We start from the raw sequence: 25159 nt of genomic DNA, 5'->3' as shown, positions 1-25159 counted from the left end.
ATCCTATCAGCCCCTCACGGCACAATTCACACCACCTCTGCTGGTACATCCCATGCCCCCAACCAAACGTGCATGTTCCCCTGCCTTACGCTGTGCCAGGGAGGCCCGTGAGCCAGGACAGTGGTGCCAACTGAATTGAGAGACGCCCCCAATGCTAGCTGCCCACACAGAAGGGTCAGGAGTTGCCATTCGAGATAATCAGATTAACAACTTTATTCTTTATCAACTACAAAAGGGCTGGTGTTTTGTTCCAAATGGATAGTTGGTAGGGCTGAGACCCCCCAGGGAGCTTCTGCAGTCCCTACTGAGGACAGTAAAACACTGCCATCGGTCACCCCCCTGCTAGCCTGTGGCCTGAGGACCACAGAGATCCTGACCAGCCTCCTGCGTCTGAGGGGAGAGGCCAGGGTGGAGGCCACAGCCTCCAAACATAAAGTGGTTACGCTCACGGGGGCTGCAGGGTTCACACGGAACGAGGTCCCACCTGTCCCGGGGCTCTACCACGGCCAAGCCCTCTGGAAACAAACCCCACAGCACCCGCCCTGGGGACAAAGCAGGGGTTGCTCAACCCTGGAGCCCTCCAACTATGAAGGGGTCCACGGGGAGCAGCCCCTGTAAGCAGAACCAGAGTTGAAAGCAAGAGGGAAACAGCCAGGAGACAAAGGAACTGGCAGGGGCCAAAGGACACACTGAAGCAGCTGGCAGGGAATGGCTGGGGGCGGGGCCGGGGCCGGGACAGCCCCGCCTGCTGGTGGCACTGCTCCTCTGAGCTTCAGTTTCCTTAACTAGAGAAATGAACTGCCACCACCTCCCTGAAAGGACGTGGCGGGAGGCACGTGGCACAGCCCAGCCACCCAGGAGAGACATGTCAATGCCACACTTCTCCTTTCAAGCCTGTCCCCCACCGTGGGGCCTCTGCTAGGGACCTGGAAACCAGCATGGGTCGTAGGCAGCGTGGCGACCATTCACCAGGCACCTCCCCCGAGCTGGGCCCACCAGAGCCTTGCATACATCCTCTCGCTAAATCATTAGAGCCCGTGTACACATTTACTTCTTGCTGTGGAGGAGGAAACTGAGGTTCAGAGGAGGATGGCAACTTGTCCTGTGTCACAGCTGCTGGAGGAGCTTGGGCACTGAGGCCACTCCTGCCTAATGGGAGAAGCCGGGCTCCCCCGACCCTGCCCTGCACTGAAGGCAGGGCCGCAGGGCAGGCGGAGCAACCGTGTTCCCATTGCCTGGAGGGCTGCACAGGGCACAAACTTTTATTCTGGGTGCTGGTCTGGTCCCTCCACAGCCCCGGGGCAGTGGTAAGTGGAAGGAGTCGGGAGAAGGGAGGTGAAGGGACCAGCTGTCTTGGGGCAGGAGGGGGCAAGGCTGAGGAAGGACCCAGCCTGCTGGGTGTCTGCCTCGGCTAGAGAAAGAACACATCTCCGCCCACCAGCCCACCCTAAGCTGGCTTCAGTCCACAGCTCAGACCAGGCTGGTGCAGGGCCCTCGCTGCCCCCTCTGGCCGGGCACCCCCATCCCCACCCCTGACGGCAATCCTTCTCGGGGGCTTACTGCTCTGTGCTGGGCCTAGGGGAGTCTTCTTCACTGTCCCCCACCTGCCCTCACCGCCTCCCAGCCGGGGCTCCCAAACTTCGGGCCCAGGCCCTTCACTGCTGAGCTCCCATGGCAGCCGCGCTGGGCCATGTGGCAGGGGTGTGGTGGGAAGGCGGGGTTCCAGTCTCAGTCTGGCGCAGAGGAGCGCCCCGCACCCCACCAGAAGTAGCATGACTGTGAGCAGGTAACACCGGTCCAGGTCATCAGTGCCCCTTGACCCAGTAAGACTGAGTCACAGCCCAAGCAGGAGGCAGCTCCTGGGAGGCAAGAGCCACCAGCCCAGCAGAACCACAGAGCTGGAGCTGCACTGACCAGCCAGGCAAACCCAGGCTTGTCCCCAAAAGGAAAGCAAAGCCACCAGTTAGCTGTCTTTGGGTCAGTGGCTAGGGTCGGAGCTAGGGGCGGGGGGTCCCTACAATCCAATCACCTCTCCCCTTGGTACATCTACAGGTTAAAATTTAAGAGCTTTTGGCATTACCTGTCTTGGGGTTTAGGGAGAAGAGGGAGACAGAAGAGGAAGCCAGCATCGCCCACCCTGCCAGGGGCCCAAGCCCCAGAAGGAGGCTCCCGGAGGCGGCCCTCACACCTGCTGCCCCAGCCCGGCGGCCAGCCCCACAGAGGCGCCCCGGCACAGCAGAGCACAGGGGAGGAGGGCACCCTCCGGGTCCTGACAGCCCCTAATGGTTCTGAGACGCACGGACAGACGGACACATGAGCGGCAGGCAGCCAGCCGTGGAAGAGGGAAGGAGAAAGAAGACAGACTGCCAGGGCCCTGAGTGGCCACGCTCCTGCACCGCGCGCACGCACATGAGAAAGAGAATAAGAAGAATAAAAACTAAGGGTCCAGGGGTACAAAAACTGAGTGAGGAAGAAGGTGGGCAGGAGGGTGGGAGGCGGTCAGTACTGCAGAAGTCTGGCCGCCTTCCTCAGCTTATAAATTACAGAGCCCCGGAAACCGGGGTGGGGAATGGTGAGGCCCGGCCGGGGCCTGGGGGCGGGCGCGGGGCTGCTCTGGCCCATCTGCTGGAGCTGGGCCGGAGCAGGAGAATCCGCGGGTGGCGAGGGCGGGCAGGGCGAATTCAGCAGCCACTGGCAGGAGTCACGCAGGCCCCCTGGTTCTTCACCTTGTGACGCTGGCCCCCTCGTCGCCGACCCCCACTGCTGGGCTTGGGCTGGAAGAGAAAGGAGGAGCCTGAAGCAGCGACTACTGGGAGCGGGGAAGGGGCACAAAGGAGCGGGGTTGGGGGGGTACAGCAGGAAGACGTGGGCTGAAACCAAGGGCAGGCTGTGCGGGGCCAGCCTCACAGAGTGGTCGTCACTGTGGTCAGACGGAGCCAGGGCCCGCTGCTCTGCGCACCTTCCAGGCAGGCGGCCCCGTGGTGAACGTGTGAGTTCCGAGCACAAAGAAAGCGGGAAGGACATGGCCACCACTGACAGGCGACAAAGAAGCGGATGAAGGTGCCTGAGGAAAGCTCAGTGGGGAAGGTGGCAGGAGGACTGGCCAGGAAAGGCTTCCTTCTCCACAGAGGGGCACACGGGGAAGAGGCTCTGGAAGCGTGAGGTGCTGGCAGGGGTGCTGAGTGACAGCAACAGTGACACAGGGCCCAAGGCCACCGACCCCCCAGGAGGTGTCACGTGGGGAGGAAGCCCAGGAGAGCCCCTAAGGCAGCAATTTTCACACCTTAGGGACCCCGGAGCACACATGTCGCACACACCCATGAACTATACTTACTAGGGAAACTGAACTGACCTGTGGAAACCACACGCTAATCAGGACAACTGATTGATTTTAAGTAGGCCACATCCCAAACTTTGGAAAACACTGCCTGCAGAGATGAAGAGCTTGCTCTCCAGAAGCACCTCGTGCCTGGAGTTGCAGGAAACACCTTCTATCTATGCAGAGACGTGGGAGATCTCTCACACGTCACCTTCCCCAACTACTGCGGCAGGCTCACCGCCATCACCCTGCCTGCGGCGTTCTGGAGCCCAGGACCGGCCCGGGAGGCCCACTCACCGTTGGCTGGAGACCGCTGGACGCAGCTGACTGCGAGGCCCCCAGAGAGCAAGCTTCATCTCCAGGGGTGGGCACGCCTGCTGCCGGCCCCCCAGAGGGGCCCCCGTCTTCTCGTTTGGTCAGGGGGCCTTTTTTCGTTGACTGCATTTTAATCTGCTGAGGCTTGGAGTTCATCGGGGAGTTGTTGGTGGTCTGGAGAAGCTGCAGGAGCCAAGGGGGTCAGGGTGAGGCCACAGCTGCAGGCAGCGACATTGGCTCAGCTGCCCGCTCCCCTACCTCCTCTCCTGGGAAGTTCTCACTCCCTGGCCTGGCTGGCCCTGGGGCAGAGCCCAGGGTCTGTGGCAGCAGGGCCACACGAGGGGCAGAGAAATAGAGAGCTATTATCTCCCCACCCAGTGCCCCGGGCTGCCCCAGCCCAGCCCTGTAGGGCTCCATCCTGTCTCCTGCTCGGCTGCTCTTCACGCAGAAAATCGGGGCTCCTTGGCCCTCTCCTACTTGGCGCAGCTCCCCAGTGGGGGCCCAGGCTGCCAGAGCCCCGTGAGCTGAACGCAAGGCTCGCTTCCTTACTAAGCTGGCTGAGCCTCCTCAGAACAGCAACCGCCTCTCCAGCCCCAAGACGCTGCCATCCCGTGAACAGGAGTCTGGGGCAAGTTTGACTCCAGGCTTTCCAGAAACCAAGTGAGTACCTCAGCAGCTGGAAACATTTGGAGGGTGGCTATCAGAAATCTCAAGTCCTGCCCTGACTAGTGTGGCTCCGTGGGTTGAGCACTGTCCCACAAAGCGAGGGGTCACCGGTTCAACTCCCAGTCGGGCACATGCCTGAGTTGTGGACTGGGTCCCCATTTGGGACACACATGTCAATGTTTCTCCCCTTCTCCCTCTCCTTCCCTCTCTCTAAAAATAAATAAAATCTTTTAAAAAAATCTCAAGTACTGCCCTGCCTGATGTGGCTCAGTGGACTGACTGCTGGCCTGTGAACCAAAGAGTCATCGGTTCGATTCCCACTCAGGGCACATGCCTGGGTTGCAGGCCAGATCCCCAGTGGGGGGAGGTGTGCAAGAGACAACCACATATCGATGATTCTCCCTCTCTCTTTCCCTCTCTTTCCCTCTCTTTCTCCCTCCCTTTCCCTCTCTCTAAAAATAAATACATAAAATCTTTTAAAAGGGGGCACACTGTCCAGCTCTCCCAAGGCAGGGACTGGTGCCTCTGCACGGGCTGTCCAGCGACCTCGCAAGGCTTCTCAGAAGCCCCTGCTTTTGGCTGGGGGCCCATACAACCTGCCAGGCCATACCTTGGTGATGGTGCCCACAGCTTTGGTGCGGCCTTCCCGGAACACCAGCCGCTGGTCTATGTGCAGGTACTCAGGGGTCTTGATAAAACGGAAGTGCACGGTGGCTTTGTCCCCAGTGCGCAGACAGTCCTTGTCCATGCTCAGGATGGTGGCTGTCTGCCTGATGCTCCCACAGTGCACTGCCAAGGGAACCAGGTCAGGACAGGCTTGGCCCACCCCCCCGTCAGGCTCAGGGCAGGGGGGGGCAGTGAGTGAAAGCACAAAATAGGCTTGACCAGCGACAGGTCGAGACCTCAGAGGCCCGGGGCGGCACCGAGGCCTGGCTGAGCCTCAAGCTCTCCTGCCTCTTCCTCCCGTTAGGCCCACCTGTCCCTGGACCCATGCTCCTTGTTCCCGAATACAGGGCACTGTGTTTGCATGTGTTGCCTTCTCTAAACTGCTGGCTTCTTGAGGGCAGGGCCCTGGCCTATCCGGTCTTGGTCCCCAACACCCAACAACACCTGGCACACCACAGCCTCCAGCAGACACTGAGCAGGCACACAGCCAGCCCTCGGTTTGTGCTTGTAAGACCAAATAAACATTACTGCCCGTGGGCGGAAAAGAGAGCATCACTAAACGGGAAGACCTGCCTCTCGGGTGGAAGTGAAACTTTGGGGTTTCGGTCACTGGAGCACTTAGTGACGGGAGCTAGAACGGGGGGCCTCCTGAGCTGGTAATCCCCTTAGACACCTACCCATGGCCTGGTAGCGCGGGCTAATCGTGGTGGGGTGGTGGAGGACAAGGATCTCAGCCTCAAACTCCCAGGACGCTTGGGGATTCAAACGTGGGGAAACCATCACCATGCCCTTCCGGATGGACGAGCGCTTAATCTGAAAAAAAGAGGGAATCCCAGGGCTCAGGGACACTAATGACTCCAGGTTTCACCTGGTCCTGGAGGACCAGGAGTCCTTTTGGGGCTGAGGACCACCCGACTCGGCCTTGCACTGCACGGGACCACGGGCCTTCTGGGCAGGTTCTAGTGCCCGTGTGAGGCTTAAGCACTGCTACTCGGGGTCAGGAAAGGGTTCACGCAGAAAGTGGCACTTCAGCAGAACCTTGAAGGCTGGGAAGGAATCACGTGGGAGGTGAGGGCTAAGGCGGGCAAGCGCTGGGTGGAAAGAGCAGGGCGAGCGCGACCCGAGTGCTGGAGGGAATAAAGGACGCCTCGCTTTGCGGGTTAACCTGGCTGGCAGAGCGACCCTAGAGGCAGCTCTCGCCCCACCCCTGGGGGACGGACGGCTGCATGGGAAGAGGACTTGGCATGGACCCTCAATGGCCCTACATGGAAGGGCCCTCAACACAACGGGGAGGTACCTACCTGACCTCACCACGGAGCTCGGCCCCCTGCCCAGGCACTAGAGAGGGGAACAAGCTTAGGAGGCAGGCAGGTCTGGGTCCAAGTCCTGGCTCTAGCACTTACTACCGGCGCACTCCTGGGCATGCCACTCGAGCTCCCTGAGCCTCAGTTTGCTCCTCTGTAAAAGTGAGGTCAGTAGCCCCTGGCTTGCAGAGCAGCCGTGAGGACGGGGAATGGCCCCGGGCCTAGTAAGACGTGGGCTCCCAGGGGCGTTCTGGTATCACTGACGCTCACCTTCTTCAGTGCAAAGGAGGCTGTCTGGCCCCCCCGCACCTCCTTGACAGGCATGCGCTTGCGATGGATCGATTTGACAGCAATGGACAGGAAGTTACCCAGAGGATCTGGGCCCAGCAGCAGCGTGTCATTCAGCTTGATCAGGCCCCTGAGTGTTGTCCCCGACACCACTGTTCCCACGCCCTGCAGGGAAGACCCTGGCCCAGTAAGTCTATTCACACTCAGCCCCTTTCCACCACAGACTCAACCCAACATGCCTTGTAGGAAGTGCCCGCCCAGCCTCCCACCCTGCTCTGTCCACCAGAAGCCACTCACCGGTACAGAGTAAGTGTCATCGATCTGGAACTCAGCAGGTTCTTCCTCCCGGTAGCTGGTGCGGGGGGAGAGGAGGTTGAGGAACATCTTCAGCAGATCTAGGTTCTCGCCTGTAACGTTGGAGATCTGGAATATCGGGCACATCCTAAGTGGAGGGTGAGGAGAGAGGAAGACGGGCGCTCAGGAGGCCAGCCCCCGCCTAACAGGAGCGGCAGGAGGGCCCCTGGGAGGGCCCCGCTGCCCCTTCCCCGCCTCCCAGGGCTCTATCCCAGCTCTCAGGCCCTCTCCGCTACTCAGCTGTGTCTCCGAAACCTGTCCCCTCCTCTTGGACCCTCCACCGCGGCCCTGTTTTAGGCGCTCACAGCTGCTGCTTCTCAGAGCGCATGCCTGCTGGCTTAAAGCCCTCAGCCCCTTCCCGTTAGAGGGAAGGGCCCACATCCCTCCTCCTAACACCCCAGCAGGCCTCCCTCTCTTAGATTCCTCTATTCTAGCCAGAACAGAGAACCTTCCTTTCTCCTAAAAGCTTCGTTTTTTCCTGCCTCCGTGTATTTATTTGGTCACTCCGACCCTCCCGCCTGAATTCCTTCCCTCTCATCCAACTGCCGAGCCCTCTCGTCCTTCGGAGCACGTCTCCACGACTGCTCCCTCCAGGAAGCCCTTCCCAGGTGGCATTTGACTCCTTCCAGTTCTTGAACTTTGTGTGTCTCTGTCACATGTAACTATGTCTGATTTCCTGTCAAGACAGGAATGTCGCCATTTATATCTGAATGGCGCCTCTATCTCCTATCCAGGATTAATCAGACTCCTCAAGAGCAGGGATTATATAGTCCTCACAGCTCCTTGAATAGCAGCACTGCACAGAACAGGCACAGGAAAAAACGGGGGCAGCTGAAACGCACCCCCTCTGCTGGCCAAATGGCAGTACTGAAGGCAGCATCAGGGCAGAGCCACTGGCCAAAATGCCGGGGTCCTGTGCTACAAATCAAGCCAGGAGGCAGATGGCGCCAAGCAACCCCGAGACTCTGGGAGAAAGGACATCCTTAACTAAGCTCAGAGAGCATCTCTGGCCAAGGAGCTGACCACCCTGAGGACAAGGACAGTACCCAAGTCAACACTGAAGCCTCAATGCCTAAATGAAGAGCCTACCACAAAGCAGACATCCAAAAATATGTAAGGAATCAAAGGATACATTAATGAGTAAAGGCCTAAAGTGATCTGTGATTCAGGAGCTTTTGAGAAAAACAGTATAAAAACGTATGGTGTTATAAAAGTGGTTGAGTATCCATCACAGCAGCCTGGCACAGCGCTTTCTGTGCATCCGTTCCAACACTTCCGAGAGCCCTGGGGAGAAAGTAATGTCCCCGTTTCACAGATAAGGACACTGATGTCTCAGCTGGGATCCCCACCTCAGCGAGGCCACCTCCCCAGAATCTCAGTCACCTCAAATACCCCCGAGGCCACACTGATAGCCTGGGAGACCTTGTGCCGAGACCACAAGAGCCCACCTCGTCTGCCGTCCGAGCCGGCCCAGAAGAGACCGCTCCCTACCCTATTACCTCTCGGAGCTGAAGTTGGAGGCCGTTACAATCACATCGTCCTTGCTCTGCACCAGCACAGGGATCTTCCGGCAGCCCGGCGACTTCAGCAGGCGCTGCAACAGCTTCAGGGTTTCTTAAAGGGTGAAACGAACAGAATTAGGGGGGGACAGCCTTCTCTTTGGCCAGGCTTCCAGGGCAAAACAGGCCCACTCATTACTGCTGCAAGCAGGAGACAGACAGTGGTAAATGCCACAATGCCTGGAGAAGCAAAAAAGGAAGATCGAAACTTTGGGTGGATGCGTGCTTGCTGGAGTAGAAACAGAGCACACAGAGCAGGCCTGTCTGCTAAGGTTACAAGGCTGAAACCTACTGGATTTCTCTACGATCTCTAGAAGACTTGCATCTTCTAAGTGATGAAGAGGTCTTGTTATAAGAACAGTGTTCTCAGAATGCTCTGCTTCCTGGGGAAAAAATGCATCTGACAAAAGGATCCCTAGGACGTCCAGATACGTGCAGAGGTCCTTACGAGGCCCTCGCAAAGGACACCCCTCCATTTCTCTTCCACCACCTGCGGCAGCGAGAAGAAATGTGCCAAGGCCGAGCCCCGCAGCCCAGTTTTGAGGCCTTTGGTAGTGAACGGCTGTCAGGCTCTCCGCCCCAGTGCTGCCACATGCACGCAGCTTAGACGGTGAAACCCAGCGCCGTCTGTCTGAAGTCACCTTAAGAGAGGTGCAGGATTAGGGATCTTATGAGTCTTGCATTTGGCCTTGACCAGTGTGGCTCAGAGGGTCAGGCACCATCCCACAAACCGAAAGGATCCCTGGTTCGATTCATGATTGGGAAACATGCCTGGATTGCAGGCTAGCCCCCTGGCTGGGCTGTGCAAGAGGCAACCAATTGATGTTTCTCTTGCACATCAATGTTTCTCTCTCTCTCTTTCTCCCTCCTTTCTCCTCTCTCTAAAAATACATAAATAAAATTTTTTAAAAAAAGAAAGAATCTGCATTTGGCCATGGCTGAATAGCTCAGTTGATTACATCATTTTCCTGATATGTCAAGGTTGTGGGTTCAATCCCTGGTCAGGCACATACAAGAAGCAACCAATGAATGCATAAATAAGTGGAACACCACATCAATGTTTGTTTTTTCTCTCTCCCTGTCTCTCAAATCACTTAAAAAAAAAAATCTTGCATTTGGAACCAGAAAGAACAGACCAAGGGATGAACAGGGGAGAAAGCTGATGATTCTGGGCTGATGAAAAATTCAGGCCAGGCCTGAGCACAAGAAAAGGAAGCAGAAGATTCTGGGCTGAAGCGCTGGCAGCAGACCACCAAGGAGCCTCAGTGGGCGGCAGGCCCGAACAGACTGCTGCTGGTTGGAGGCTTCGCTTACCTTGCAGGATGTTAGCAGGACACATGTCAATCTTGGTGACCACCACAAAAACAGGCACATTGAGTGCCAGTGCCAAGCCCAGGTGCTCCTTGGTCATCCCCACGATGCCAGCATTGCTGCCCACCTGCCCCAACACGGAAAGAACTGTCAGGGCAAGGGAGGCGGATCGAGGCTGCTGCTGGGTCGGCACGGAGACTCAGAGAATGCTGGAGTGAGAGCGCACTCCATCTCTGGGGCTCCGTCAGGACAGGGCACGGCGCGCCAATCCGCGTTCCCGCCAGCGGGGCACAAGGGCTCCCCTTTCTCCACGTCCTCGCCAGTACTTGTTGGTGGATGACAGGTGTGAGGTGACATCTCATCATGGTTGTATTTGCCTGTCTCTAGTGATTAGTGATGTTGAGCGTCTTTCCATAAGTCTATTGGCCATTCCAAGTGTCTCAGGTATCCTCCAGAAATATTTTGTAATCATATCAAAAAAAGTGTATATATTCCCTCCCTCCAATTTCAAACATTCAGAAAAGTTGAAAGAATAGTATAAGGAATACCATAAAGTTGCCACTCAGATTCAACAATTAACATTTTGCCATACTTATCTGTGTATGAGATGGACATGTGTCGTTTTTTGTTTGCTTTTGTTTTTTGGCTGAATCATTTGAAAGTAGATTATAGACACTGTGACTCTTTACCCCCGAGTACTTCAGCACACGGATCCTAAAGGAAAGAACTGTCTCCTACCGTTATCACAACGAAGATGATGAACAAGGGCTTCCTATCATCCAATATCTAGTCTGTAAATATTTATATTTCGCAGGTGTTCCCCAAATGTCTCACACCTGCTTTTTTCAAACAGTGATCCCTTCACCATTTTTTTAATGGTAGTATGTTATAGATATACCTTGCTTTTTCCCCCTTAAAAATGTATCTTAGATGCTTAAACACCTAATTCATGCTAGTTGTGTGCTGGGCCTTTCACATGTTATGACATTTAAACCTCAAGTGAGCCTCTAAAGTGGACATTAACCCCCCCCCCCCCATTTTATGGATGGGGGAGCTGAGAGTGAGTGCAAGCACCGCCCTGGGGAAAGAAGGGGCGGGGAAAGCTCAGGGTCCACCGAGAGAGCCACAGTGGTCTATATATTTTTAAGGTTCCCCTCCCCCGGCAATTGATTGCCATGGAATAATAATGAAATATTTCATTATTTTTTACAGAAAATTTTTAATATTTGAATCATGGCGTAAAAGTCAGATAATGATATATAACATTTCACCTGGGTGAAGATGTTTCCAGTAATTGGCCTTGCTTACTGTAGCTCAGTCAGAAAACTGCTCATTTTAAACTGGCTGATTCCTCGACCTTCTTAATCCCCCGCACACACGCCCTGTGGACCGTCCACTGAAAGCTCCCCTCGCAGAGCAGCTTTCCTTGGCCCAGGCCGGCTGCGCACGGCCCCTTGCAATGATCAAAGACGTGGGAGATGAAATCACACTGAGACCCCAGGAACCCTGGGCAGGGAGCTGACAAGAGTCTTCGCCCACATGCTCCACCCCCCTTCAGTCTCCAGTGTGGGCAGACTGTGCCTGAGAACCTGTGTTTGTGGGGCAACTTGATCGAGTTTGCTCTGAACAGATGCTGGTGTTTACTGCGCTTTCTAAGGCAAGCAGCTGAGGGAACAGGGACACGGTGGGGGGCCCCCGAGGAGGACTTGCCAGCGGGCAGCTGGCTGCCTCGCTCCTGTGCAAGCTGTGAGGCTGCCCCCGGGGCCGGGCCTGGCAGACTGCCACGCTGGGGGGGATCAAAGGGACCTAAATATCACACCAGCTCAGCAGCACGATCCAACCCAGAAGCCACTGCTCCTTTTCCTTTTCAGTTCACCTGTGTAAGTGAGCTCCTTACAAATCTGTTCCCACTAGACTGCCAGCTCTAAAGGAGCCCAGGCCAGCCCCATGCACTGCTGCGTCCAGGCCCAGCATGGCGCCAGGCATGCAGAATCCGCTCAGCAAGGTCGCCCACTCTAGGCTCTTGCAGAGGCCAACTCTCGGGCCCCTCTTGGTTGCTGACTGTGCTCCCCTCCCTTTCTCCCTCAGCCTTCCCTCTCTGAGGGTACCGCCTGGTGCCACCTCCTCAAAGTCCCCCAAACCCTGAAGAAAACACTTCTGCAGGTACTAAGTAAGACCCACAGGAAATCCTCCCCTATGTCTCCAAAAATGAGAGGTCTGCAAATACCTTGGTTTTTCTTTAGGGGATCCCTTCTGAGTCTCACCTGGGAGGTCAAGTGACATCCACTGAGAAGACTGTAGAGCTCAGGGGACTGGGCACCCCTGGCAAAACTGTCATCCTTACGCAATGTGAAAGCCCCAAACCAACAGGCTTCCGCCTCAGACCAATTTCAAACTCTTGCACACACCGCACCCGCAGAGCCCCGCTGCTGCTCGCCCTGAGGGGCGCCTCGCACGTACCATGAGCATGCAGAAGTCAGGCAAGTGGCCTGTCATGCCGAAGACAGTGGTCTTCAGGTATTTCTCGTGGCCAGCCAAGTCAATGAAGGTAATCACTTTAGTAGATTTTTCACAAATCTTTGTCCACTCCAGGCTGCCGCCGTGGCTGTCTGGCTTGTTCACCACATTGCCTTCGCTGTCAAAGCCCAGAATGTCGTTGCCTACACTGCTGGTGCGACCAGATTCAATCTCATGTTTGTGGCGGAAGAGTTTCTGGCGGGCAAACCCTCGGCCATTGTCCAGCTCTCCGTGTGTCAGGACCCCCAGAAGCGTGCTCTTGCCGGCATCCACGTTGCCCACTACTGCTACCCTGTGTGCACACGAACCCAGACATCCACATGAGAGTTAGGGGGTGAGAGAAGGAAAAGCCACCAACTGAACCTGTAAGGAGAGGCTTGCTCCCGAGCTTCTCCAGCTCACCGCTCCTCCTAGGCATGGATAAGCATATTGGGAATGTGCCTGGAGGTATTACCCAGGGAGTAGGAAGAGTCACTCAGGAGGGCCTGAGCCCCCACCACAGTGGCTTTCTACCTTGACTTCCACTAGTTTCCCCAAAGCTGCCGGACTGGGGTCCCAAATGCTCTCCTCCACCACCCCGGTTTCTAGCCTTACAGGCCAGTAAGAGAGAAAATGCAGCCCATAGAACGTCCGGCCTCTCTCCCCGTATTCCGAAACGGAAGTAATCAGGCACGAGGAAGTGCAGAGACACAGAAAGGCGCAATCGCATCTGCGGATACTCTCTCCACGCCTCAGCCAGGACAAGCTGACTCCCTGTGAAGCTCCAGACCCTGAGGCCATGCTGCGGGGGACCCCGGGACTGTTCTGAGACCTCCTCACCTGACCTCCAGGAAGTCGTCGTCTCCTACTCGTTTCCGGACCAGGTAATCCCGCACGCGGCCCCCAGCTTCTTGCCGTTCCCGCAGGAGGATGACGTCAGCCTCTATCTGCTCGGCCATGCTTTTCACGGTGGCGTAGGAGGCCTCCATGTCAGCTTCGCTCAGCCCGTACTCAGTCCCATCTGGCGACAAGAGCCCCGACATCAGTGTTCCAACAAGCCCAACAGGCAACTCCTAACAACAGCACCACCCCCCACACCAGAGAAGAACATGGCTCACTCTACCTGATACTTTTTTAAAACTTGGGCACACACAGTTAATAAATAAAGAGGGCCACAGCCTTCCCCGTTAAGCAGGGCGCTCATTAATTCATTCAACAGCAACCACCGAGACTCTCCTGGGTTTTGTGCCAAGCCTCATGCTGAGTCCTGGGAATACAGGTGCCCTTAGCGGCCGACAGCCCAGCGGGAGAGACAGGAAATTAATTAACTGCAATACAGCTTGGATGCTGCATTATATAGAACTGTGCAAAGAGAATGTAAAGTGTGAGCGACTGGCACCGCCTGGGGAAGCTGAAGACAGCTTCGCAGGGGGCAGGGGTCTCCGAGTGTGAAAATTGGGCCCGCGGAAAAAGGAGGAAAGACGTCCTAGGCAGCGCAGCTAAGCATGGAGCATTGCAGGTCACAGCACATCCAGAAAGCAGCTCGGCAGGCTGGGGAGCAGGATGTCAAGTGGCAGGAGACCGACCACACAAGAGGTGGAAGCGGTTATGCAGACAGACGTTAGCAGCAAGCACAGCGCGAAGCCTTGGGGGTTTAGGCCAGGGAGTTACATGATCAGATCGAGGTGGGTTAGAAAGACCTCTTAGGCAGCAGCAGAAAGTGTGCACTGACAAGCAGAGACCAGAAAGGGGGAGCCCAGTTAGGAAGTCATTCTAATGATCCAGGTAAGCAATAATGAGGACAGGTGACAAAGGAAAATGGAGAGAGAATTTAAGAATGATTTTAGGGATAGATTTTTAACTGAGGTAGCTCAGGTGAAATGTCCAGCAAGTAGATGGGAAAACAAGTCTGAGCTCTGGATGAGGAAGGGAGGAACCAATCAACCATCATTTACTGAGAGCCTACTCTATGGCAATTCCCACCAGGTGCTTGCCACGTGGTGTCCTAACTCCTTCGGCCTCCGTCTCTGAGTGTGCCCCACTCCTTCCCTTGGCTAATCCCTCCAGGCCTGGGTGGTGCCTCTTCCCTTTTGCTGCCTCCCAAAAACCCTGAAGCACCTGCTCTCACCCTCTCTTCTTCCTCCGCTCACCCGACCCCTTACAAACAAGCTCAAGCCATTCCTAATCTAGGGACAGGAAACCCACCCCCTCTTTCCTTGCCCCCGAGTATCTCCTGAGCTACCATCCTCTGCTCCTCCTCTTATCACCAACCATCTCAAAGGAGCGTAATTGAGACTTGATGACTATCACCAACCTACTCTCTGCATCTCACTTACAACTCTAAAAGAAACTAGTTTTCAAGTCATCAAAGGCCACCTAACCACTCATCCAGTGCACCTTTCTTGACCCCCACAGCATCTGACGCAGGTGCGGCCAGCCACCCTCACTGGGCTCCTTGCAGCGCTTTGCTACCCTCTGCTGGCCTCGCGCAGACTCTCCTGACGCTCGCCCTGCTCCCTGGTTCCTCTGTCTCTGTCTACTCTGCTGGCTTTCCCTGCTTGCCTTCTCCAGCAGTGGGCCGGTGGGCCTCTCTCTGTCCTCTGAGCATTGCCCTTGGCCATCTCATACTATGGCTTCAAGTGTCATTTCTAAAACTACAAAAAAACCCGTTAATTTCTAGCACTGTCTTCTCCGCAGACACTGAATTCCCAAATGCCTGGATGACTCCTAGAAGCCCGATGTCTATCTCAACTCAACAACCCCATCCCTTCCCTCTAAATAACAGTGAGAAAAAAAACAACTAGCCCAGCCCAATTAATAAGCCATTTTAGTCCTCACTGCAACCCTATGAGGTAAGCACTTCTCTTCCCATTTAACAGTGGGGTAAACAGAACCCAGAGAGGACTCTGAGCTGGTAGGGAGCAGAGGGGCCACGGGAGCTGGGGTCTTCTGATTCCAAACCCAGAGCTTTTTCCTCTGGCAAGAGTTCTTCTTAATGCCAGGCCAGTTCCTCCTCGTGCCTCCCTGTTACAGATGACACCATCCTTCCAGCCACCCAAGCTTGACACTCATCGCTCCGGCCCTGCTGACCCTAGCTGTACGCCTGCCCTTCCGTCTTCCTCCCTGCCCTCCTCTCCTTGCCAACCCAATGCCGTGGGTCTGAGTCAGGCCCTTGCTCCCCCTCAGTCACCACAGCAGACCCCTGACGGGCCTTAGCAAATCCAGCCTGTCCCCTCCACCCCAGCCTGCGTACACACAAGCCCAAACTCACACACGAGGCACAGCTGTGATGCCGTCACACCCCAGTCAGAGTCTTGGAGCGGCTGCCCAGGCCCGGCCACGTTCAGCTGCAGCCCCTTTAAGGTCTCCTCCATTTGCTCCACACCCCTGCTCCGTTTCGCCCCACCTGCACCCCGTGTGCTCTGGACTTACCCAGCCCTGCACCTTGGCTTATGTATTTCCTATCCTAAAAAGCCCATCAGCACCTCCCCAGCTGTCCAAATCTTCCCCATCCTGCCCCCATACGGCAGTTACCACACCGCACCTTGCGGAGTACTTTTGGACGCATATCTTCCCCTGCCATATCAGCATGTTCAGGACAGGGGTCAAACTCAAACGCTCCCCGGCTGCCCCATCCGGGATGCCTTTCCCATATGAAGTCCTTAGGTGCTTATAAAATGCAAAACAAGTGAACAAAGCAGCAGCAGTTGGGCTGAGGAGTTTCTAAACGCACGGCCAGCTGAGCACTGGACATCTGGGTTAGAAAAGAACTCTCTGAGTGGTCCTCAGAGAAGGGCTGCTCGTCCTGCCACTCTTGCCAGGCGCCCAAACTTCCCGATTCTGACACAAAAAGCAATGCTTTCAAGCCCTGTTTCACACCAGGCGGCAATCACCATTGTCACCTTGTCCATCCAGAGCTCCCAGAAAATGCCCCAGTCATATTATGCTTCCCTCACATGCGCTGCATTCCTCACTCTGTAGGCGTGGAGACAAAGGCCAAGGAGAAAAGCCCCGGATCCTAACGCTGAAGGCAGCCTGTTCACCCACGCCCCACCCTGAACGAGACCTCTGTTCTGCCCTCTGACTCACCCTTTCCATATGCGCTCTCCTGCTCAACGTGACGTAGAGGTTCTCCAAGCCTTTTGGGGTAAAAGTCTAAACTCTCCGGCACAGTCTGGGCCCTGCCTATCTGTCCAGCCCACCCTCCTCACTGGCACTCCCAAGCTCGCACACTGCCCCCTACTACACTGAAGCACCCCTGGTCCGCCAAATACTCTACAACTGCCAATGTCTCTGTGCCTTTGTGCATGTGGCTTCCCCTGCTCACTCACTACTGCCTCCATTTACCTACAAAACTCCTACTCACCCTTTAGAACCAATTCAAGGGGCACCTCCTCTTTGAAGCCTTTCCTAACTCTCCACAGAGATTCAACACCCCTCCTTTGTTCCCTGAACTTTTAATACAGTACCTGGCTCTTAGAAAGTCGTAACTTAGTATCTGATGAATTAATAAGGTTCTTTTGGAAAGAAATCTCATGGTAAATCAACTATACCATGGAATCCTTAAAAAATTACTACTGCAACTACTGATACTAGCTAACATTTATATAATGCTTACAATATGGTAAGTGTTACCCTTCGGCATGACACTACTGGTATCCCCGCTTTGAGAAAGGTTAAAGAGCCAGTAGGCAAACTCAGACCCGCCAGACTCTAGACCTTGAACTTACTACTAGGCCAGGTTGCCTCCTTTTAAAAGCTCAATCTTAAAATAGGAATGTAGAGTTAAAGAGCACATTCCTCTGTACTACTCAGAACTCAGAATTTTTTAATGTCTACCTTATTCATAAAAAATTTCTCAGAAGTAGGGTGGGAAAGGATGTCATTATCCTCGTTTTACAGGCAAAGGAAGTGACAAACAGAGACGAAGCTCGAAGCGCACACAGGAAGCAGGCGATGAAGCTGACCCCTGGGCGCCTGGCCTCTGGTTCAGTCCTCGTTTGATGTACAGCTTGTTTAACCAGTTATGACCTCCAAAGAATTCCAGCAGGAAGGAGTCACTGCGAATCAAATAGCATCCAATTGACAGATGCAAAGATAATGCTTGGGTGTGTAGATGTGCTAATGAATGTTTGAGATCTTATGTTTTGCCATAAGAGGGTTAATTAGTTGTGAGTTGCCATGGTATGATAAAATTCACTAAGAGTCCACATTAAGGAATTGGGCCGGGCCGGGGGGCGGCGGGGGGCGGGAAGCAGGGGACAGTGGCGGTATCTTAAGAATCTGGGTCTTCAGCCCTGGCTGGTGTGGCTCAATGGATTGAGCACCAGCCTGTGAACCAAGGGTCATCAGTTCGATTCCCAGTGCAGGGCGCACGCCTGGGTTGTGAGCCAGGTCCCCAGTAGGGGGCGTGTGAGATGCAACCACACATTGATGTTTCTCTCCCTCTCTTTCTCCCTCCCTTCCCCTCTTTAAAAATAAATAAATGAAATCTTTAAAAAAACAAAACAGAATCTGGGTCTTCAAAGAACAGTCACAACACTTGTCAAAACTGATCGAGATATGATTTCTTCAATTCTACAAGCACGAAGTGGTCTCTGAGTGGTTCATCCTATTATAGCAGGCCAGATGTACACCTGGCACAAAAGCTTCCAAACGACTACCAACGATCGCCCAGTCACCAAATGAAATGGCTTTTTCTGAACCCGACTCTTGTGCTATCTCTCTAAGCACTTGACAATGCTGACTAACTCCCTTTCCAGACACGCAATCTCTTGGACCAAGCCTTCTTAAAGGTGATAAGAACTAAAACCTGGGAGGTGGCAGCAAAGATGGAGAGAAAAGAATAGATAAGAAAAATGTTTCAAAGTAAGGCACAGCAGTATTTGGCGATCAAGCCCTTCTTCCTTGTGTTACTCTTGCAGCATTTCCAAATATTGTTTTCTGTTGGGGTTATCTGTACATACGCCATCTTTCTTTCTTGGGACAGAGACCAGATTTTCATATTCAAACGTGCTTTGCAACAGTATCAAGCCCTCAGAAGATACTTAATAGGTATTTGTCAAACAAAGAATGATTCTGAGATTTTTCTCTGTCTTAAACTCAGTCTACAAAAGAATTATTATCTGCCTTTACAAAGCCTACATTCAACAAAGAGAACCGTTCCTTCAATGATGCACTGAGCCCTACTGAGGCTTCCTGCAAAGATGACAGACGAGTTCTGGTACAGGCTAAATTCATAGTCATTAACAAGCCTAGCTGCCATTTCGGCAAAGATAATGTCGTAAGGAAGATGAACGCAAGTAGGCCTTGTATTGAAAGTATAAACTAGGAACGACCGGCGGGGGGGAAAATGCCTAAGGTATAATCTGGGATTCTGTTATGCTGGCTGCCTTCCTCTAAAAACAGTCCCATTACGACGGAATAAGCGGGCTGGAGTACAATAACCAGTTCCTCCCAGCAGGTAACAAGCCTACATGTCTGATGGGATCTCACAGGGAGAAGAGAAGCCTTCTGTTACCGCAGCTAACCACACTGGGTGGTCGGTGTGGTCTGGGGAGGGAAGCCTTGCTGAAGTGAGGAATTCTGGGTGGCCGCTTCTTGCTGACATCTAGAAGGATCTCCGAAGTTTTCTGCTAAGCAGACAACAGGTAGCAATGGGATCTGTAAACTGGGCCAGAGGGGGAGACCGAGAGCTGCCCAGGGAAGGCTTAATTCCAGACCTTTATACAAATGGAGAGTGCTGGAGGTGGGACAGTAGCATGTGAACCGCCCAGAAAGTGAATCTTTGAAGGCAAGCATATTATGACCATTAAGGTAGGAACTGACATTATCGTGCTGTACTTTTATGTCCTCCCAAACAGTGCTGTAGACACTGAACAAGAAGAGTGGGTAAAAGATGGAAAATGTGCTCTAAATAATTTTTTAAAAATAAAGTGAAAGGAAAACTATGCTCACCTGATCCCTGCCCAATGACATATATGGTCTCTCCGCATCCCTCGTCCATCCTCTCCCACATCTGCCGAAGTAGGCTGTCATACTGCTCTGATGTAGGGCTCACTAGAACCAGCTAGAAAAGAAACCAACAGCCTTAGGACCACACTTTCTAGAAGAGCACCACAGCCAAAGCAGATCAATAGCCTGACCAAAGACCCTGACTGAGCCTCTCGGCACCTTAATCGAAATCAGCTACAAAGCCCCTGCATGCCCTCTCTGCCACTCCTTAAACACTCCCTAAACTCCGTTGAGCCTAAGGTCTTCTATGAGCTGAGATTTATAATGTTCTAAACTGACTGTATCTGAACAGCAGCCTGCTTCCTGCTGCTTAACAGGAGGGGAAAGACCAACGGTGACTGAGAACCTGACATTGTAATTAGAAATTGACGAGCACTGCTTCACACCTGCCAAAGTCTTCTACCTGCAGCTTGCAACTACAGGACAGAGGTCTCCTACGCTGCCATGCCCCGCACCTGAGACCAGTGGGTGCCATAATAACAAAAGAATTCGGTTCCACCTCGCCTTGGCTACCTTGAAGGGATCGGCAGTAAAAACTGCCACCGAGACTTGTCTTCAACAAAACACCGTTACTACTAAGATGGGTATTAGCACCAGCATTTTACAAATTTGGGCCAGTAACATTAAAGTATCAACCACTTACCAATAGGCATGTCAGGTCCCATTCTCTAACCATTCATGTGTGACTTTGGACAAAGAACTAAACCTCTCTCTCTTATTTTTTCAATCTACAAAATGTAGACAATACCACCTGCACCCTAAGGCCACTGTAAAGACCAAATAAGATAATATGTGAGCAACTAGTTCACAGCTCCGTAAGTGGTAAGTACAGCTTTCTTCACAATCATTCCCAAAAACCCTGCTTGGATGAAACTGGCCATCACGGTTTACTAATTGTTTCTCCCTTTGGAAACTTTCAGAGCCTTATATCTGCACATATAATTGTAGCAAGTGTATAACCTTACAGCTTGAATCTTCCTCAGGAATCAATCTATCAACCTATCCCTTCTTTCCCTCCACATGGTCAGTTTTTCTTTTCAGTATCACCAATATTCATATACGAGGTCTGTACGGAAAAAGTCCAGCCATTGTTAATACAAGAGTGGTTTGCGCAACAATGTAACCTGGCAGCCAAGGCAAGTGGACTGGAATGTGCATGCGTGAACAATGACAACTTCACGGTCCTAGTCAATGGGGTCACTGAGTGAGCATGTGTACTGTGTGGCTGTCATATTGAAAATGACTGAGTGAGCAGAGCAATAAGTCCTCATCGAATTTTGCATTAAGCTTGAACATTCCCCTATGGAAACTATTCAGATGATTCAGAAGGCCGCAGCTAGGGGCAACTGGTGATTGGCAGCTTCATCATGACAACACGCCCACTCACGCAGCACGTTCTGTGCAGTTTTTTGGCAAAACATCAAATCACCCAGGGGACTCAGCCCCCCCCTACAGCCCAGATTTGGCACCCTGTGACTTCTGGCTTTTCCCAAAACTAGAACCACCTTTGAAAGGGGGGTAATTTCAGACCATTGGTGAGATTCAGGAAAATATGATGGGGCAGCTGATGGTGACCAGGAGAGCTGTGTGAGGTCCCAAGGTGCCTACTTTGAAGGGGACCGAGGCATTATCGTCCTATGTACACTGTTTCTTGTACCTTCTGCAATAAAAATACCTTTCATATCACATGGCTGGACACCTTCTGGACAGACCTGGTACAGTGAAGCACGTTAACACTTCCCTATTCTGGAACATTAAATAAGTTGGTTAGGAAATGAAGGTATTACTCTTTGCAACTGTGCCCTGCAATTTCCCACTGTTTCCAGGTTTCTTCAGCACCTTGACCATGAACTGACATCCAGTTCGCCTGCTTGAGTCAAGCACATCCCTTACAATTCCTGAGTTGACTCATCAGAGCTGGTACTTGCAACCTGAGTGCCGCCCCATCACACTGCCTCACACGTTTCCCTGACCTTCCCCTCTCCCAGATTGGCCATCCTCATTATGGCATTAGAGGCACCAGACAGGACCACTGGCTTCTAAGTGCTCAGCGGACACTAAAGGGAGAAAGGGCAGCTGAAATTTGGTTGCTTAGATTACACAGACAAGTTTTCTCCAGTTGGAGGCACGCTTCATGCAACTTTGCCATCAAAGACTGTGAAAAGTCAAACATCTCTGCTGCAGTTTTCCAACAACAGGTAGGAGGGGGTATTGGTGTTCCATTTTCCATTGGCTGCTATTAATCTGCACAGGGAATTGTCAGTTATTCAGTGTACTTCAAACATTTCCTGAGTGGTATGTGTTAGACACTATACTGGGTGTCTTATATACATCTCTCGTTTTGTAAACAACCACCTGTACTTAAAAGACGTAGCTGGAGAACTGAGAGGTTAAGAAACTTTCCCAAGGTCACAGAGTCTTTTTAAGTGGCAGGGCAGGAAAGGAATCTGTTAAAAAACAAAACAAAACAAAACAAAAAACAAAATTCAACCAAGTAATTTGAAGATCTCATTGTTTTATTGAACAATTCATGAATTGTGCAGCCTTCCATCTAGTAACTGACACACCTGCTCCGAGTAGTGCAAAATGGAAGATTCTTATAGGAAACTGAGCAGGATAAAAAAAGTCACTAGGGAAAAAAAAAAAAGGTTGTTTCAGGCCAGGTCACCAGCTTTGAAGGGGAAGGGTGGCAGGAGGCTCTTATACAGAGTACCTCTCTAGTGTCCATAAGGAAATTACAATTTAATATCCCATACCTAGGAGGGGCGGAAACTGCAATTAAGTCTTGGTTTGCTGTCATGGGAGCAAGTGGCCCCACCTACGGCCTGTCTTCTTTTTTTAACAGAACCAAGCCCTGTCTCACTCCTAGTTAGAGCATTCTTTCCTTTAGCCATTGTCAAGCACCTTCAAAACACCAGTTACACCTTATACTTACTTTTTTATCCCTCACATTGCCAAGCAGGTGAGACCTTAACTCCTGCCCACCTTCTAAAGAGCTCAGAAAACAAGATTTGAAACATCTTTCATTATTCCGTTCATACAAGTTGTAGTTCCACTCCCAGGAAGGCAAAACTATGGGTCATGCCCATCTTTCAGTTTTGTTTTGGGTGGATTCGTAAACATACAGCTCAGACATTCTTCTACCCGACTGAACGACTACTTTCTGTTTCCTTTCCAACACCAGGAAGATACGCCTCCCCGCCCCCCTTAGACAACCTTATCCTCCCGTGCCTTCGTTCCCCCTGCCCAAACCTCAGTCACAGAGGAGGCGGCACCGAGTGGGGTGCTGCGGGCGTTAGGCACCCGCATTCCACGTGGCGGAGCCGAGGGGTTGTGATGCGCCCCCGCCCGCCGCCCCCGGGCTGGACGGCAGAAGGACGGCCAGCAGCACTGCCTGGCAAGGACGGCAGTGGGGGGAGGGAATGGCCCGCAGGGAACCTGGGGGCCACCCCCGCCACAGACCGCACTTGCAAGTAGGTGGGCTCAGCCCCTCCTGCCCACCCCCCCGCCGTCGCCTGGGAGACGGCTCAGCCCTCTCCCCCTTGGCTCCCGGTCCCCTTTAGTGCGCCGGCGCCCGGGCCTACCTTGCTGGTGAGGTCCAGCTCCGACTCGCCGTTGAGCGCCTCGCCATCCTCGCTGCAGTCCGAGTCGAAGCCTCCGTGGAGCCGGGCGGCTGCCGCTGCGGCCTTGGCCGCCCCTGGGGAGCTAGGCTCGGGGGCGAACATAGAGGCCGGGACCGGCGAGTCCATCGGGGAGCGACTCCGCTCCGCCGCCATCTTTAATAACTTAGGCTAATTCGTACCCGGCCTCCCATCCCTCCCTGGCTTATTTGCCTAATCTATGCGTAGCCCCGCCCCACACTTTTATCGGAATAATTTATGCGACGGGGCTACACGTTACCTCTAGCTAAAAAGCAATCAACCAGATCGCTCAGCCACCAATCGCTGCAGCCCTTTCAAGTACCTAATGAATAATTAATGAGGTCCGAACCCCAACAACAAATATCCGAGACGTCACACTTGGTTTGCAGCTCCAGACGGGGGCAGCAGCAAGTCCTTGCTACCAGCCGGAGCCTTCCTGCCAACGGGAGCAGCGCAGAGTATGACTGACACAATAGCCATCCAATGAGGAGGAAAATACACATAACGTTTATCCTCACCTCTCTACACTCTCCTCGTTTGCACAGACGGTGCTCTGCTTCCAAATCCTACTGCCAAACGGTCGGTTGGCGCCTAGAGCCTTCGGATGATGGACAGGCTTAAGGCCCAATCCAGTCGTTGGATAGGTCCCGCGCCTGGGGCCACCACCCACGGACGTAGTAAACTGCACAAGGCTCATGCCACTTAATGATTCAGGGCAGTTTGTGGAAAGCAGGACAAGTAAAATGGCATTGGTCCGATTAAGATAGCATAAAGTATAAAGAATAAAGCGGAGTCACTTATGTCAACTAAAATGGCTCTCAGCCATGACACTGGTTCAAGAAGAAAATAACCTAAGTCAGAGTAAACATCTGGCAAGGAGACATCTGTCCACGCGGTCCGAGCAGACAGGTATGGCAAGAAGACACACTTGGCAAGGATACACGCTTAAGATATCTGACCACATGGGCAGATATGTATCCTTGCCAGATGTGTTTCTTCTTAGATAATTTTCCTCTTGGACCATCATATCATGGCTGACAGTCATTTTAGTTGACATGAGTGACTCCACTTTATTCTATATACTTTATGCTATCTTAATCGGACCAATGCCATTTTATTGGTCCTGCTCTCTACACAGTCCCTAGAAGACCCAGGTCAGATCTGCTGGCAATCTCCAGGAAATTTTGATAGTAAGATCGGATCGATGCCTGGAATACTACAGCAGCCAGAGTGAGGCAATTAATTAAATGCTGACCTTAAGGAGAATTCTCCATTCACTCCTTCTGCAGAGAGAGCAATTACACGACCAAAAAAAAGGCAAGCTGCTGAAATATTAATAAAAGCCAGAGGCACCTGTTAAAAAGACCCAAAATGGAGTCACAGCTGTAAGCCCCACCAAGACTCAAAACCTAACTTAATTGCAGTTTCATTCTGTCCAAGGAGTGGAATCTTAAATCAGTCAGTCTGCAATTTCCTATCACTTGAGGTACACTCCCACCTTTTCCTAAAGGAAGGTAACCTGGCCTGAAATAAACCACTCTTTTAACCTCCTTGGCCCACCCTCCTTCTGCCTATGAAAACCTTCCATCTTGTACAACTCCTTGATGCTCTGTTCTATTTGCTGGATGGGTTGCAACTGCAGATTCATGAATCATTTAACAAAGCCAATTAGATCTTCAAAGTTACTTCAATTTTTGTTCTTTGTCACACCTCACATTTGTGAGCTGCAGAGCTGAGATCTAGCTAGGGTCTGTTAGCGCAGTTTCCTGTGGGTGGTCATTTCAGAGTGGCATTAAGTTGTGGAAAGTCCTGGTCCACAACCCATTGGCACAAGTTCTGGTGTCTTGAATTCCTGTTTTAAAAATCTGAAAAGCCTGATGCAATTTGGGATTGGGCCACTCATCCCAGGTAGCAAGCAAGAAAGCCATTTGAGAAGATAACATGCCCAAGATTTAGGGTTTGGAACACAGGATTTAGTGAACAAAAAGGCAGGGTTCCAAATGGCTTTCCTTTTCAGGGACCTGCCTGAAAGGAAAGAGGCAGCCTTCTCTTGTTCCTGTTTTCAACTACAGTCAAGTCTTATGTATACAAACACAGCTGGGAACCCTGGGCAAGAAGTAATCCAACCCCAAATATCGCAGTAATAGTTCTTCGAATGTGTTTTTTTTTCTGTTTTTACTGGCTAAATTGCTCACCACGATCTCTTACATTTCTCTATGATATAGT

General features: G+C 52.7%; 1 protein-coding gene across 1 annotated transcript; it reads right to left on the bottom strand.

Moving 5' to 3' along the window:
* Positions 1-166: 166 nt before the first annotated feature.
* On the bottom strand, positions 167-23074 carry GTPBP1 (GTP binding protein 1). The gene is made up of 12 exons (XM_054582389.1): positions 22877-23074; positions 19236-19347; positions 13119-13299; positions 12243-12591; positions 9786-9909; positions 8412-8526; positions 6856-7000; positions 6541-6723; positions 5644-5779; positions 4911-5089; positions 3617-3817; positions 167-2774 (listed from the first exon to the last, which is right to left on the bottom strand). Exons 1-12 carry the CDS (start codon positions 23066-23068, stop codon positions 2682-2684), a joined length of 2010 nt encoding a protein of 669 aa, XP_054438364.1. The 5' UTR covers positions 23069-23074; the 3' UTR covers positions 167-2681.
* Positions 23075-25159: the final 2085 nt, after the last annotated feature.

This window comes from Pteronotus mesoamericanus, unplaced genomic scaffold, assembly GCF_021234165.1.
Source record: "Pteronotus mesoamericanus isolate MK-2021 breed Mesoamerican mustached bat unplaced genomic scaffold, CSHL_Meso_final contig_702, whole genome shotgun sequence".
NCBI classification, from domain to species: domain Eukaryota; kingdom Metazoa; phylum Chordata; class Mammalia; order Chiroptera; family Mormoopidae; genus Pteronotus; species Pteronotus mesoamericanus.
Note: the sequence above shows the minus strand (reverse complement) of the source record. Positions and strands in the feature narration are given on the sequence as shown.

What these genes read in the sequence shown, in the direction of transcription:
- GTPBP1 (XM_054582389.1), bottom strand. Translation starts at nt 23,068, where the DNA reads ATGGCGGCGGAGCGGAGTCGCTCCCCGATGGACTCGCCGGTCCCGGCC. An exon ending in TGTCATTGGGCAGGGATCAG is followed by an intron (nt 13,300 to 19,235) that starts GTGAGCATAGTT and finishes TCTTGTCGCCAG; the next exon opens with ATGGGACTGAGTACGGGCTG. An exon ending in GACGACTTCCTGGAGGTCAG is followed by an intron (nt 12,592 to 13,118) that starts GTGAGGAGGTCT and finishes GTGTGCACACAG; the next exon opens with GGTAGCAGTAGTGGGCAACG.